The 16,722-nt window shown below is 39.9% G+C and overlaps 1 protein-coding gene across 1 annotated transcript in view; it reads left to right on the top strand.

The window, feature by feature from the left end:
• CLVS2 (clavesin 2) overlaps positions 1 to 16,722 on the top strand; it is a 36,813-nt gene that overhangs the window by 13,723 nt on the left and 6,368 nt on the right. Inside the window, exon 3 of the mRNA XM_028723303.2 lies at positions 15,293 to 15,403. Coding sequence (XP_028579136.1) covers positions 15,293 to 15,403 — 111 coding nt within the window. The remainder of the gene's footprint in view (positions 1 to 15,292; positions 15,404 to 16,722) is intronic.

Raw genomic sequence — 16,722 nt, 5'->3', positions numbered from 1 at the left:
TCTATCTATCATCTATCTATCTATCATCTATCTATCTATCATCTATCTATCTATCTATCTATCTATCTATCTATCTATCTATCTATCATCTATCTATCTATCTATCATCTATCATCTATCTATCATCTATCTATCTATCATCTATCTATCTATCTATCTATCTATCTATCTATCTATCATCTATCTATCTATCTATCTATCATCTAACTATTTATCTATATGATCTATCATCTATCTATCTATCTATATATCTATCTATCATCTATCTATCTATCTATCTATCTATCATCATCTAACTATTTATCTATATCATCTATCATCTATCTATCTATCTATCATCTATCTATCATCTATCCATCTATCTATCATCTATCTATCTATATCTATCTATCTATCATCTATCTATATCTATCTATCATCTATCTATCTATCATCTATCTATCTATCTATCTATCATCTATCATCATCTATCTATCTATATCTATCTATCATCTACCTATCATCTATCTATCATCTATCTATCTATCATCATCTATCTATCTATCATCATCTATCTATATCTATCTATCATCTATCTATCTATCTATCTATCATCTATCTATCTATCTATCTATCTATCTATCTATCTATCTATCATCTATCTATCTATCTATCTATCATCTATCTATCTATCATCTATCATCTATCTATCTATCTATCTTCTATCTATCTAATCTATCTAATCTATCTATCTATCTATCTATCTATCTATCTATCTATCTATCTATCTATCTATCATCTATCTATCTATCTATCTATCTATCATCTATCTATCATCTATCTATCTATCTATCTATCATCTATCTATCATCTATCTATCATCTATCTATCTATCTATCTATCATCTATCTATCTATCTATCTATCTATCTATCTATCATCTATATCTATCATCTATCGATCTCAAATGGAAAGGATAGTCAGAGTGCCACATAATTAACATGTCTGTGTCACGGTGATATTTAACTATTTGAGGCAAAGTAAAAGGAGGGGGAGGGAGAAGGATATCCAGTTCTGGTTGCCATCCTTCTAAGGGAGCAATCCTAACTGAACACAATGGGATTTTCTTCTGAGCAAACATGCATAGAATTGCATGTTGTGGATGTGTAAATAAATCATGTGATAGGACTACTTTAAAAAAAAAATCACTTCAAATGAGGGAAGGGAAAATAGGGGATGTTCTAGGTGTTATAAATTGATCGTGGGTGGACTCTCTAGACAGAATCATTGTTTTTTACATCTTTGTTTGGAAACACATGTTGGGGGGGGGGAACTTGCTCTCTTTAAGGGCAAATTTAATGTTACACAAAGGCAGAAGGCAAATGCCAGAAGTTCTTTTTAAAATTATTATTATTCCATCTCTTTGGAAGTATCTTACAGCGAAACTAGAGAAATGCTAAAGCTGCAATTTAAATTTGAGTCACAGAAAATGTATTAGAAAAATAGAGCAAGTTTGTTTTTAAGAAGCTAAGCTTTCCAGTGTTGTCATTTGGTGAAGTCCTTTCTGGGATCTGCTGCATCAGATTAAAAACCAAAACCAAAGTAGGCACAGTGGTACAATACTGCAGCTCTTCATTTGTATGCTGACAGATGGGAGAATGTATTGTTCATGCCTGAGAGGGACAAGGAAGGGCTGTCTGAGTTTGCACTTACAGCAGCTTTCTCTACATTTTGAGCCTTTTTTTGTGTAAATATAGTTCTATCTATTCCCCAAAATGATTTTGTAAAAGGCTGGCATAGGCAATGGGAAAGAATCTGTATTTTATCTCAGCTATTCAATTTGTATTCATGTTTGTCTAAGGTAAACCTTCATTGCTTTTACTTGCTTGGTTTTGATATGATAAGGTATATAATTTTGAAAAGGGTTCCTGCATCTTTATCTTTGTCCAGTGACAACCTATCATCAAACACATCCATCCATGAACTCCCATTTCTTTTCAAGTCTATTGAATAGAAAGGGAAGTAATCATCACTCTTGTCAATGAGCAATTAATTACTATGGCTTGTTCTCCTGTAATGGCATAAAAAACCATGCTGATGACATTAACGGCTGTTATTCAAGCCAGGCTAATTAGCAGTTCTGGTCTAAGGTAATGTTGAGTTGCAACGAAAATCATGTCAGAGTAATGCTGGAAATATTGTCAGTTATCAGCATAGTTCTCTGTATACTTGGATGCCAAGCAGTTCCTCACTTAAGCTGACAGTTACCATGGTGAGCCTTGATCAGTTAGTATGCAAACATGCACTAAATTGTGGTACAGGAGAATAAACACAGATCTTAGATGCTTAAAGCAGGAGGCGAATAGTTGTGAACTATGTGAACAAAATTGCTCCATTTCTTTTCTTTCTTTCTAACTCATAATGTTTCCAAAGGGCAGCCAGTAGGTTCTTAAGATACATTAGAAAACTTGAAAATAGACAATTTTTAAAAGTAATCTGCCATTCAAACAACCCCCTGCTCTTTCCTGACTGCTAAATGACTGATCAAATTAGGCTTCATGTTGGTTCTAGAGCAGATTTTGGTTGGATTTTCTTAGCCATCTGAAGAAAAAGAGTCACCTAATGAACTTTCCACAATTGGATTTGCTGCTCTGGAGGCACCACACAGAGACCTCTCTCAATTGACAGTAAAGTTTGTAACCAATTGTAGGGAAGGAAATGATTTTTTTTTTAGTTCCTCCAAATCAAGCAAGCAAGCAGGTCAGAATTGTTGTAGCTTTGACCTAAAAGGCAACGTTCAGGCATATTGATTTCTAAAAAGAAAAACTGGAATCTGGAGAAAATGAGTGATAGGTTTCAAAGTTTGGTTTGATTTTCTTTGAAAAATACGAAGGACGGCAACATTCAATTTGTTCTGTTAGGGTTTATAGATGGGGGCTTGGCCTGCTGTCAGAAACTATGCGGCAATCAGACAATGCACTATTGGGGTTTTATTGCTATTTTCCTCTTCTGCTTTTCAGGAAATGGGGAGGAGGAGGACAGGTACACTGAATTGTTTTCTGGCCTGTTGGCAACCCTACTACAATTACATGGTGGGGGGTGGTTGCAAATTAGCCAGTCGAATAGATTGCAGATGGACTTGGTGGAGCAGAAATTATATAAATCTGTAGCAGGGAAATGACTTTGTAGAGCTGTGACTTCAGTGCTTAAGAAGCTGAGCAGAAATGTAGTGGTAGCAACAGAATCCAGGAAATATGCATAGATTAGGTGACACCTGGAAATAAGATTTCATTGTTGAGAAAATAGCTAAGGGTTGTATCCAATGCTACAGTTGCACTTGCTCAACAGACCTCGGCTTGTACAACAGAACTTCCTGTCGTCCCTCTCCCCTGCATTTCCTTTCCTCTCAAAATCTTCTCCAGAGCGTAGGCAGACCCTTCAGAACCTGTTTTGGGGGCACACAGAGAGAGGAGAGAAAGAGAGAGTCCTGTTGTGCAAAGAGAACTATGCATGTTCAGCACTGGACACAATTCTTAAGTACTTGCTTGTTGTTTTAGAGTACAACCTTATGCATACCTACTCATAAGTAAGGCCTTCTATATTCAGTTGGGCTTGCTTCCAGGTAAAAGTCTTCGGCTACAATCCTGTACCCCACTGCTTCTTTTTCTGAGAATATATTTATTTGTTGGTGCTGTTAAACATAGATGGTTGGACAACAACTCAGCATTTTATTGTTTCCCTCCAATATCCATTCACCTCGAAACATGGCCATGAAGGACACAATAAATCCCTCTTTTTCCTCCATAGGAATGATGGATTTTCTTTTGCTTTCACTCACATTATGATGACAAAAAGCCTCAATAATTTTTATTGCTTTGTGTAGGAGAGTAGCACTGAAGGAAACCTTTATGTAAGTGTAACAGAAGAATTATTTAATGACCGTATTATTTATTTACTAATATCTTGTGGACCCAGTCTAAGCTTTCAGCTCTTAGACTCTGCGTTCAAATGTTATGATTCCTACAAGAGGGTTTTTCTGTGTGTGACATATATATGATGTAGTTTATATAAGGGCATGTTAACCTGTCAGCATCCTCCGTTTAACAACTGCTGCTTTGAAAAACGACATAGTTTTCAAAGAGCTATATATCTACATTTATTTCTGTGAATAAAAACAAGCTGAAGGAGCTTTGTTCTATCCAGTATTTAGTTCTATTTTTGAGTTGCAGAACCCATTCAAAGACCTGTTGAGGTATTCTGTGTGTGGACACACACACAAACACATGAGACACACAGAGAGAGAACTTTGTGTACAAATTACTGAGTATAATTATTATAAATTATGTTTATATTTATACTTTTTGTTCTGCCACAGGACGCTTTTTATATGCATGTTATATGCATTATGAAAACCATCCATGTCCATTTGGGGATGAACACTTTTACGCCTAGATATTGGTGCTTTTGGTCAACCCCCACCCATATCTGTATAAAACCTTCATGATTAGAGTAAATTTAAAACTTGTCTAAATGCAAGATATTTCAATCCTCTTTAGTTCCAGTACAGATATCCAAATGAGGATGGTAATTATTTTCAAAAATCATTAAGAATCCACAGGGTCATTGCTTTCAGATATGGTGCCAAGACAATGTTTAGGCTTGGCAGTCTCCAAACATTCCCTCAGAGCTTCTTTGTTCATACAATATCTAGCAGTCATGTTTGCACCACCTACACTAATGCTGCAATGGGGGTTTCCTGCAGGAAACATATATAGCAGGGATGAGGAAGCTGTGGTGCTCCAGATATCGGTGGTTTACTGCTGCAGTCACCTGTGATCATTGTTTGAGGCTGGCGGGAATTGGAGTCAACACCTGGAAGGTCACAGGTTCCTTGTCCAAGATACATAGTGTGCAGGGCAGGTGTGCATCTCTAAATATTAAAGAACACACATTAAAGGAAGCCATGATTTGATGTTGCTCCCTTACACACGTCCACCATGCTCATTCAATTCATCCATCCAATCAACCTATTCAAGCCCTGAACAGGGTTCAAGATGATCACCATTAGATCTATGTGAGTTGGCATGTAGCATTAGCCTGAGGTTCTTTCATGTCAGTTACTTTGTGACTTTCATCAAACTTAACAAATTGAAATGACAACAACTGAGAAAACCTGAAAATTTTGTTTATTGATTGACCACTGGGCTTTCCACAACTACTCTTTGGGTGTCTCCAAGCGATAGATTTGTCCCTTAAAAAACTTGCCCTCACTAATGGGCAATATATTAATGTGATTAGATTTTCCTGTGAGGGTCTGATTTGTGAATGACGTTTCCAAAGCCAAGCGATCCTATGATAATGAACAGTGCATGACGCTCATGTTGTGTGAATGAGCTTGAAGAAACTAAACATAATTAAGTGAATGTTCAGCATCTGGAATAGTTTAGGATGAATTCATACTTGCACTTTCCAACAGCAGTAAATTAGTCCAGCATTAAAGTACCTTACTCTGGACTTTCCACACAGCCAAATCAGTAGGGAGCTGGCTAGCAATATAGACAGTAATGAGGTGAAACATAACATTGTTGGAGTTACTGCTGGAATAAAGTGATGCTGTTTGATTGCATAGATGCAAACACACAACCCTTGGTGATTTTCCACCTTTCCTTCCAAACAAGTTTCAGTATATATTTCCACAATAGAGGGTGATTTCTTTTGAATGTGAGAAGAGCTATATGGAGTGCATTTGTTAATATTTATTATTTATCAGGCATTTAGACAGTAGATTGGAACAGCTACTAATCTCTATAATTATGTATTTAAACAGCAGGCGATAACAGCTCCAGAACAACCATTAAAACCTGTCTAATCAATAGTGTGCAACTTTCTGAATGTTTACTGATTTAAAGCCCATAAACTTATAAATGTAATACTGCTGGGACAGCATTCTGTGCATTTTAAATTCAGGCGTGCAGCTGCAGATACGATCTTCAGACAAAATCTGTGCTGTTCAAATTGCTGTCAGCAGTTAGAACGGGCCACTCTGAATGCTTCAGGGAGTTCAGTGTGCCAGGAAAGTTGTTGCAGGATCACAAGGCTAATGGACATAGCCCATTTGTGTCTTCTGGGCATGCAGTTACCATCCAGCAGCCTTTAGATATCAGTCTGTCTTAGTTATGTGATTGGTGCATTTCAGCACCTCCAGGGCTCTGGACAGAGCAAGCATGGCTTGGAGTCAATAAGTGACTGCTGAAAATGAGCAGAATACTTGTGAATTCTAGTAAGCAGTTTCTACAAATCTTCCCCAAACCTAGGCCCTTATATCTATTTCTGCTGGAATTTGAATGAGGGCAAGAAATTCTGAGTAAACTTCCTTCCTTCCTCCTTGTGGGGCCCAGATTGATTCATGGAATTTCCCTCTCAGTTTTTGTCCATCTAATGGTTAGGCTAAGGATGCTAATATCATTAAGATTATAGACTCATGTAGCTGGAAGAGAATGAATCACCCCAGGACAGTACATTCACCAGCTCCCTATAATTCAGCTTTGTTGATCAAGGTGACAGCATGTCACATATAGGGGAAAAGGTGAAAATAAACGTGGCTGGAAATAATGCTAGCTTGTCACATCTTTTGTGCACAGGCCATGGAATATGGTAGATTTCAATCAACTTGACCTTTCTGAAGATTTCAAAAGAAGTACACATTTCTGGGGCATAGCCAGCATTTCACTTCAATTTATTGTGATAAGTCACTGCTGAATTTACAGTTCTTGACCCATTGTTCATTCCATTAAGCAAATGCAACCATTCCTAGTTGCCTTAAAAAAAAGAAAGTAAAAAAGTACACAGCAAGTTTTCTTACAACTTCAGGATGCAAAGAAAGATTACTTTGTTTATGTGAAGCTAAGGGAGGAATTTTAGACCAAAGAAAATAGCTCAAGTTGGAATCTAAGCTGAATTTTAAAGATAATTTTTGAAGGTGTGGATTGCTGCCATAGAATGATGTATGATCTCATTGTCTTATATGTTGTTAGTACTTCAGTTTTAGATGCGTCATGGAAGTAGAAAAGTGTTGCACTGTTGCTTCTTAGAAGAAGCTGAGACAAGGGACATTATTTTTTAATTCTATTAAATCAGAACATTGCAGTGTTTTGAATTGCCAACATTAAGTGGAGTAAAAAGATAATACTGCATTTGCAGCTTACAGTGCATTTTTGCTGAAACTACTTCTAAATATGCCCCTGCAAGCTGGAGGATATGTACTTGGCAAGCTTTAGTTTGACAATAAATTATTTCAGGAAACTCCAGCAGTAGGTAGCTTCTGTTTCTCCTTGGATATTTGAAAGGGATGGCTCAAGTGAGGTGGGAGTGGAACAGTACCCTGTACAATTGCTAGTAGATACTACCAGCATCAATTCTTTACTAAGTAGGGTATGCAGAATTACAAGCATAAATGGATTTTCTGTGCCTTCGGAGCGGAAGGGAAATATTAACTTTATACAGTCCTTATTCTGTCACCTTAAATTTATATCAAATGACTAATAAACACCAAATAAAACATGTCAATTTACTCAAGTCTTGATAGTTTGGGGCCAAAAATAAAAAAAATCACTGCTTTAAATCCCCCTTTATATAAGAAGACAGTTTCAGCCAACATTGCCTTAGATTCAGCACTTTGTCTGGCATTTGCTCTGAATACACCCTGCTGCCGCCAATCATGTGACCTTGCACCTGTTATTGACTCACTCAAGTGTTTGATTGCTGGCTCCTTTTGTCTGTGTATCTGTATGGAGGTGTGAAAATGACTTTTTTGTGTGACATGATCTCTAGGCTGTCTCAGCACCTGCATCCTCTGTCAATGGCAGATCGGCATAAGCAGAGTCAATTTGCATCAAGCAAGAGCAGTTTTGATTGTGCCTCTGCTTGTCATATGGCCTCACTGACGGAGGCTGCCTGCAGCTGGTGAGAATATGCCTCTTTTCTCCAAGGGCGGCTCTTGACTGTTCAGTGAAAAGATGGCAATTCTCATTCTGGGATTAAAGCCTCATCCTCTGGGAATGCTGATGCCGCAGATGCCATTTATTTAAGAGGAGCTTGAGCTCGCAGATCCCTTTAAGGGGCACTCTGGTGCAAATCTTTTTGTTGCACACTTGGGCATTGATCTAGCTCTGGTAATGTTATTTATTTTAAGGCATTCTGTGCCATCTTCCTGTCAGATATGACATTCAAGGCAGCTTATAGTTTCATAAAAGCAGAATGAATTTTTCAAAAAGCAACAACCCTGAAAACCACTGTAAGAACAGAGGCTGATGCCTAGCATGGGCATGCAGACAGGGTGTGTCGGGTGTGCAGTAGCAACTGGAAGGCACCATATATCTATTTATATACTGTGCCTCAGTCCTGCGTGTTTAGCAAAATACATACCAGCTCCATTCACATTCGGATGTTCATCTGTGCCCCACTGAAATGAAGTGCATCTCCTATCCAGAGCCACCCCTTTAACTGCCTGGAGATCATGTCACAATTTTTATGTAGGGTGGAGTAGAGATTAGGACTAGATGTTGCATTTTTTGTTTGCCTTTCCCATTAATGATACTGCTTTAAACAGCTGCTCCTAGATTCTTATCTGATGCTTCCAATTTATTTTGTGGCCTGAAGTATTTGCTCTGTTCTCCTTCTCCTCAGCATCTGCAGTTTTGCTGTAATTCATTATCTGGGTTGTATCCAACTAAGTCATACATAGACCCACTGAAACGAATGCACTTACATTAATCATGCCCACTGACTTCAATGGGTCTTCCCTTATCTCACCAAATTCACAGCATTTCCTTGACTTCTGCCACCTCTTACCATTTCTTGCATCGTCTGACCTCTTTGGGGTATTAACTTTTCTTACTTCAGAACCAAGAGAAAAACTCTAAGGAACTTCATAAAGAAAGCACAAATGTTCTCCCATCTTGAAATGGATGGAATGCCCCTAGCTTTTGTCTTCTCCAACGCCTCATTTATCTGAGCACTTCTTTCAACTGACATCATGCTTTCTGTGATGGTCGGGTTGGCTTGCTCTCCTAATACAGACGTTGCTTCTCTGCTAACTCTGCTCTTTTGCTCTTTGTCCTGGACTCTGATATAATAATAATAATAATTTATTATTTGTACCCCGCCCATCTGGCTGGGTTTCCCCAGCCACTCTGGGCGGCTTCCATAGAAACCAAAAACCCCACTAAAATATCATACATTAAAAACTTCCCTGAACAGGGCTGCCTTAAGATGTCTTCTGAATGTCAGGTAGTTGTTTATCGTTTTGACATCTGATGGGAGGGCGTTCCACAGGGCGGGCGCCACTACCGAAAAGGCCCTCTGCCTGGTTCCCTGTAGCTTTGCTTCTCGCAATGAGGGAACCGCCAGAATGCCCTCGGCACTTGACCTCAGCGTCCGGGCAGAACGATGGGGGTGGAGACGCTCCTTCAGGTATACTGGGCCGAGGCCATTTAGGGCTTTAAAGGTCAACACCAGCACTTTGAATTGTGCTCGGAAATGTACTGGGAGCCAATGTAGGTCTTTCAAGACCGGTGTTATGTGGTCTCGGCGGCCGCCCCCAGTCATGGATTAGCTGTAGTTTCCGAGTCACCTTCAAAGGTAGCCCCACGTAGAGCGCATTGCAGTAGTCCAAGCGGGAGATAACTAGAGCATGCACCACTCTGGCGAGACAGTCCGCGGGCAGGTAGGGTCTCAGCCTGCGTACCAGGTGGAGTTGGTAGACAGCTGCCCTGGATACAGAATTGACCTGCGCCTCCATGGACAGCTGTGAGTCCAAAATGACTCCCAGGCTACGCACCTGGTCCTACTGATGGCTCCCCACCCCCAGTAATAGACTCCCCAGTCCTCCCTGCCCCTGAGCCTACTCGCTTGATGTCATGGGCAGGCTGGATGCAAAGGAGTGGTGGGAGGTACCAGCTGGAGAACCCCCAAGGGAACCCCCAGGGGAAGAAGGCTCAGAGCCAGGAGATTGGTGGTGGGACAAGAATGGTCAGAGAGAGAAGAGGGGGCAGACTGGGAGGAGGAGGTGTCGGAAACATGAAGAGGTAACAGGATTTAGTGAGCAGGAAAAGGCGGAGATGGAGTGCAGTCCAGAAGCAGAAGCGGAGGCTGGAGAGGAGTGGGGGCAGGACTGAAGAAGCTAGGGAGTTTTTGTCTCCTGCTGTGACCATCTCCCTTCCCTTCCAGTGTTCCAGAACACGGAGAGGAATAAAGAGCTTGGAGCATGAGAGACAAGACAAAAGAGCCTCAGGTTGTTGGGGAAGCACCTGGGGGAGGGGTCTTAGAAACCAGTGGGAAGGTGGAGACTTTCAGTTCTTGCAGCTATTGGTGTTGCCCGCTCAATCTACCGGAGCCTGTCTTTGCATGCAGGGGAAGTTCCTAACTTATCCATGGTTTGAAACCCATCAGCTACCCTGGTCTAGCTGGCCAGTCAAAGCCATTTCCCAGGGTGTAGCCACTGTTGCATGCTGACAGCTTCTAGGGACCACAGATGAGAGCTGAGTAGAGACCAAGGCAGACAAACTACCCCAGAAGGAGCATGGCATGTACCCCACCAGAGGTACTACCCCTACCCCACAAACCCCTGCAATATTATCTTACATACTCTGTCCTGGAGTTTATTGGGTGTTCCCCTCCTTGCACAGGCAATACTGCTTTCACTGCTGAGAGCAAAATCCGCAGAGACCTGTGCTTCCTATTTATCTCTCTGTAAACAAGTGAGGTTCCTTCTTGCTGCTCTTACTTCCTGCCAAGTGTCATCCTGGCCTTTATGCCCATTCATAATTGCCTCCTTGGCGAATATCGCAGCGAACAATGATTTTGGTAGATTCCTTCTGTGGGGGTTCTCTTAGCTCGCTCTGAAGGGCTTTCCCAAGGGTAGCCCCCTCTTATATGGTTTCTTGCCACTTCTTCATGTTGCTCTTGCCTCTAAGCAGAACCGTTTTTCTCATCTGTTGTATTTACTTTAAAATGATTCCCAGAAAGCTTAGCCCTTCCATTATCAGGGCTTGGGGGGCATTCCTTTGGTTGGGTCCTCAGGCTACCAGCCTTTGCCAACTTGTAGTGATGGGAGTTCTCACCCAAAACATGCAGAGGCCATCAGGTTGGTGAACCTTGAGCTGAGGAGCTTTTTCTTATAAAAGGAGTCACATGAAAAGGCATACCCACAGAAACGTCAGGAGGTGTGGATAAATCTAGTTAGTTTATTCAGAAGACGTCATTTTGAACAAAGGTGAGGTTAAAAAAATTAAGCAGTTTTTTCTTGCAGATCTATCAATATCATGAAACACACGAATCAGCTTTCCAACTTATAAAACCTCATTCATCAGTAATGAAATGTGTGATCCATAGCTAATGAAATGTGTAGCAACAGCTGTACACCTGAGGGGATTGTAGAACAGGAACAGATCTGACACCTCCAACTAAACTCCTAGATTCTGGATTTTTCCATTTCTTTCATTGATATGCCCCCCCCCCCCCAGTCTGAAGGCATCAGCTGCGTGTTATGTCATTCTACGATCATGTCAACCACAGATCAACTTTATATCATAAAATAACAGGGGGAGAAGTGTGCTCTCATCCTGGGAATATGCAGTGACGAACTATACGGCATTTTAGTTTGAGGATTTAGTGGACCCATATTTAAAAGTTCACGAAGCTGAATGAGAGTTTCTGATTTGGAACTGCAATGCCCACAGGCACGTAACTCCAGAGAAATGATCTGTTGGTCAGTTTCATGAGTCATCATCGTGGATTCCTCAAGCCTTCTCTGAGTTGAAAACAAATCAGGAACACTGCTGGAGTCTACACTGTCATCATCAGCAGTGTGGTTGAAGATTTTGCATCCACAGCTTTTAGTATTGATAGAAAACAGAAAATCCAATAAACTAGCCATTAAGCTGCCATAGGAACAAAAGACACAGGTACTCCGGGTTTTATCCAAAGTACCACATTGCTTTCAGGAGAAAGGAAAAGAAAAACCACATGTGAAGATTAGCACTTGTAGACTGATGACCCTTACTGCATCAAACGGCTGATTCTGCTGTTTTATACTCTCACCAGGTAGCTTTTCCTGTTTTGCTGACCATGCATTCTGCAACTCAGGTGTTCTGTAGGGAGGGGGGGGGGAGAGAGAGGTGGATGATTCAAGAAGATAATAAAAGTCACATTTTAAACTTCTGCTGAAAAGAAAAAAAAGCAAGGCATTCCTAGGAATCAAGGAAAATTTCACATTTAAGTGTCTGCTTCACATTTAGAAAATGGGTGAAGGGTTTATATATGAGGGCTCCCATGTGAGGAAGGGCCATATATAATGGAATCATGAAATTATCATCAGAATATGTTGAGCTGAAAAGGGAAACAGTTAATCTCTTAGCAGGAAGTTTAGGAAAAAGTCAGTGGGATGATTTCTGAGAGAGGCCCTCAGAGTTGGGAAAACATCTTTGCTTGAATTGTTCATCTGAGAATAATCATGGCGCAGGCTTGACTGGAAAGCAGGGAGGTGACAAAGGGTACATGTCTACTGGATAAGAGACTTGGCTGTTAAGTTTGAATGAATATGATCCAGCCTCTTCATAAATCTTGACAGTCGGTCAGCAACCAAAATGTTAACCTGACTGTAGTACAAATATATCGTAGCATTAAAAATTCCAAGTGCTATATGCGTTGTTCCCTAATCAGCTCTTGCTGCTATATAGTTGTACATGGATTCAGCAATTACATTAAAGTGACATTTAAAAATCCATTGTTCCTTTGCACAATGACTGGTATAATTTCCCTAAGAGCTAGTGAAGTACAACTAGAATATTGCATGCAGATATGGTAAATAAGGTTCCAATCTTTTACACACCCAATATAATGTTTGTTCTGCACCTGCAAGGAATAGATCTTTTAGTGTATATTTGTATATAATAGATATTCATGTATACCGTATTTGATAGCTATGTATACATGTTTTTAGTGTATTTGCGTATGATAGATCTTTATGTATATTTGTTTAAAAGTCTGTTAATTTTATTTATATTTTGATAATTCTATGTCTACTTGTTTTTGAAGTCTGTTGATTTTATCAGTGTTTTACTTAAGGGACACAAGGCATTCTTTTTTTATTAACCGGTCAACAAATCTTGCTTTTAAAATAATCCCACTTTGCCAGGAACAACACTACCTCTTAGTTTGGTCTACCTCACTGTGTTGTTGTGAAAATAAATCAGACACTTCTTCTTTTTTTACACACACTGATGTGGTTATTATAGTGGTAGCCTAAACATCTTTACTTAGATGTAAGACCCACTGAGTTTAATGCAGCTTCCTCCTAGCTGATTAGTTTAGGATTGCAGTCTTGCTAGGAGAATGTGACATAAATAAATAAAGTTTAAGAGCATATCCCAGGAGCTGGGCATAGCAGTAATGTATGGAAATGCACACTGGGTTGAGGGGCAGTATATAGGCGTGTCTCCCCACTTATGTGGGGGTTACGTTCCCAGGTACTGTGCAGAATTGTGTATAGTGTGGAACACCACCTGAAAAGCCTGTAAACACCCTCTAAACTTCTGAAAACTATTGAAAAACTCTTTAAAAACCAGCAGCACTTACCAGACTGGCATGAATGGTGGCAATGATGTCTCTCAGCCTTCCTCATCACTGGAGGACGATGTGAAAATAACGACAAAGGGGGGTAGACCCAGTACCCCAAAGTGGGATTGCACTTGCAAAGGTTCCTGGGATTGCTAGCTGTTTTCTTGCTGTTTTCAGGCTGTTTTTGCCCTTTCCATGCCTTTTTTGCAGTTTAAACCTATTTATTTACTTATTTCCTGGCTTTGCATGTATTTGCTGTTGCACGTAAGTCAAACATGTGTCGGGGTGTGTGTGCCTGTACTGAAGCATAAATCTTTAAATAACTGAATTTATTACCTGCCAGAAAGGATATTCTTGATCATCAAAGCTCTGCTGAAACTTACGAAATTGCAGCATTTCTCTTGCTGCTTAAAATTAATACAAGAACTACAATATGTTGAGAGAAGGATGTACTTTAAGTGATAACTTGGAAAGATGTTGTAGACAGAGGCTATGATTCTACAGAGAGGATGGATAATTGTGTGCACAGGGAGAGGTGTATACATGGCCTGAGAGGGAAAAAAAAGTGAGAGGGATAGATGGACTGGAACGTAGATAGAAAGGTTCACCTAGGTTACATTTTCAAGATTTCCTTTTTTCTTTTGCAACAATGAGGCCTTGGAACTTGCATTTTAATATGAAAACCCAACATTCCAGGGTTTTAACAAAATCATTAGAAACCTGCCTCTCTGTACACAGATTCTGTGAGCTGCCAAGTAATGCAGCAGAGTCAAGTATTGCTTGTAAAATTGGTTTGCACGGTTACATTTTCCATTCTTTCATGTTTCTTTAATAGCCGCCTGTAGAGAAACAGCCAAAACCAATTTAGAAAGCAGTTCAGTAGAGAAGCTTTCTCCCTACATTTCTTATAGAAAAATCTCTCTGAGTGTGCAGCATAGACAGAGGTTCATAAATATTCTACAGTCACATTTAAAGAATACATAATGTAGTTTCAGCTTTATGATGTATTGTGAGTACTGAGTAAGTATTTACCTGTAAATCCCTCATCTCTTTTAATAATCTATAACATAGGAAAGCAAATATATAATTGTTAGACTGAGGAATGGGACAAACTACTGTGTTAATTTATTGAAACATTTATAGGTTCCCCCTCCCCAATCAAAGGCTCACAAGGCAGCTAACAACATATATAAAACAAGAATAGTGTTCATTCATAAAAGATAAACGAAAGTGAATTTGGGTACATGGATGGGGAAAACAACTTTAGATGGCAAATCTTGTATCTAGAATGAACATATTTGAACTGCTACCTAGCAGGCAAAATTGCCATCTCTTTATCTGAAAGATTGAGAAAGAGTTACTGACAGGAAATTGGGCATCTTGGTTATTGCTATCCTGAAATGAAAAATTGGAATTCCATTCTTTAAATATCACCTTACTTTTGTTCTTTGCCTTTTATGTTTAAAATAACGTGGCTACATTTTAGGATAAAGAATTCAAATGCCTTGCATTAAATGACTTAGGTGTGATAATTGCCAATAGAATATTGGATTTGGAGTGAAAAGGTCTGGATTCAGATTCACATTCAAGCATGATTGCACTAGCCGAAATCTCAGCCAAACCTACTGTACAAGGTTGTGTGAGGGTACACTTTGCGATGAGTCCACTAACCATCTTTTATATATATTATATCCTAGGACAGTTTTCCAGCTCGCTTCGGAGGAATTCATTTTGTAAATCAACCATGGTACATCCATGCCCTCTATACAGTTATACGGCCATTTTTGAAGGAAAAGACAAGGAAAAGGGTATTTTTCTCTTGTTTGTTTGCATGGTTTTGCAAAATTGTTCTTTGTTTCTAGATTGATCACTTTGATTGGCAAGCAACACAAGCAGTAGAGGCAGTGCCCCTCGTATTGAAATAAATTCCTTATGAAACACATTCACTCATTCTAAAACTATGTTTGCTTCATCATGCAATGTGCCAATGGGGAATGGCTTCTGTTGTTCTCTTAAGAGTTTTAACTTCCAAGATATTAGGAAGCTTTGCAAAATCGTAATTCAGTAATCATATTTTTTAAAGAGTAAGAACAATTGTAAATATATTTTATGTAAGAGATGAAACAGTGATACTAATAGACTTTAGCATCCAGATGATAACAGAGACTAAATAAATTCACCTTCAAACACTGTTCCTTGATCAATCGAAGCTAGCCCCGATTTTATAAGTTTTACAGTGCTTTAAAATGTTCTGAACCTAATGCATTAAGCATAGTTTAAAAATGCTGTGTGTAAGTTAATAAAGAAGCTGTCATGAAATGGGACATAATCAAATTGCCTGTGTTTTCATTTATGGGGAGGTACATTTTCACAAGGGACACGGGTGGCGCTGTGGGCAAAAGCCTCAGCGCCTAGGGCTTGCCGATCGAAAGGTCGGCAGTTTGAATCCCCGCGGCGGGGTGCGCTCCCGCTGCTTGGTCCCAGCGCCTGCCAACCTAGCAGTTCGAAAGCACCCCCGGGTGCAAGTAGATAAATAGGGACCGCTTACCAGCGGGAAGGTAAACAGCGTTCCGTGTGCTGCGCTGGCTCGCCAGATGCAGCTTTGTCACGCTGGCCACGTGACCCGGAAGTGTCTCCGGACAGCGCTGGCCCTCGGCCTCTTGAGTGAGATGGGCGCACAACCCCAGAGTCTGTCAAGACTGGCCCGAACGGGCAGGGGTACCTTTACCTTTACCTTTACATTTTCACAAATCTTGGTTATGTTGGGTGCAGCAGCATAATGTTATAAGTTGCCAAAATGTGAAGCATTGGAGTAAAATACTCCCAGGAAGCACCCCATCAATAACTGGACTATAGTATTTTGTACCAGCTGATACTTCTGAATATCATCTCTGCAGATGATATTCAGAAGTATCAGCTGGTACAGAATACTATGTTGACTAGTCAAAGTTATAAAGTCATGAATGGCTCATGTTAACTTAACATTAGACAAAAATATGACACCTGTGTTTTAACATATGGTGATGTACATTTTCACAAGAATCATAAATGGAAATCTGACCTGCTGGTTTAAAAGAGAAATGGTGGTTGGACTCTGGGGCATTGATTACTGCAGCACTCTGTGTTT

The sequence above is a fragment of the Podarcis muralis genome, chromosome 3 (assembly GCF_964188315.1).
Source record: "Podarcis muralis chromosome 3, rPodMur119.hap1.1, whole genome shotgun sequence".
In the NCBI taxonomy this organism is placed as follows: Eukaryota; Metazoa; Chordata; class Lepidosauria; order Squamata; family Lacertidae; genus Podarcis; species Podarcis muralis.
This window is presented reverse-complemented; position numbering and strand designations above follow the sequence as displayed.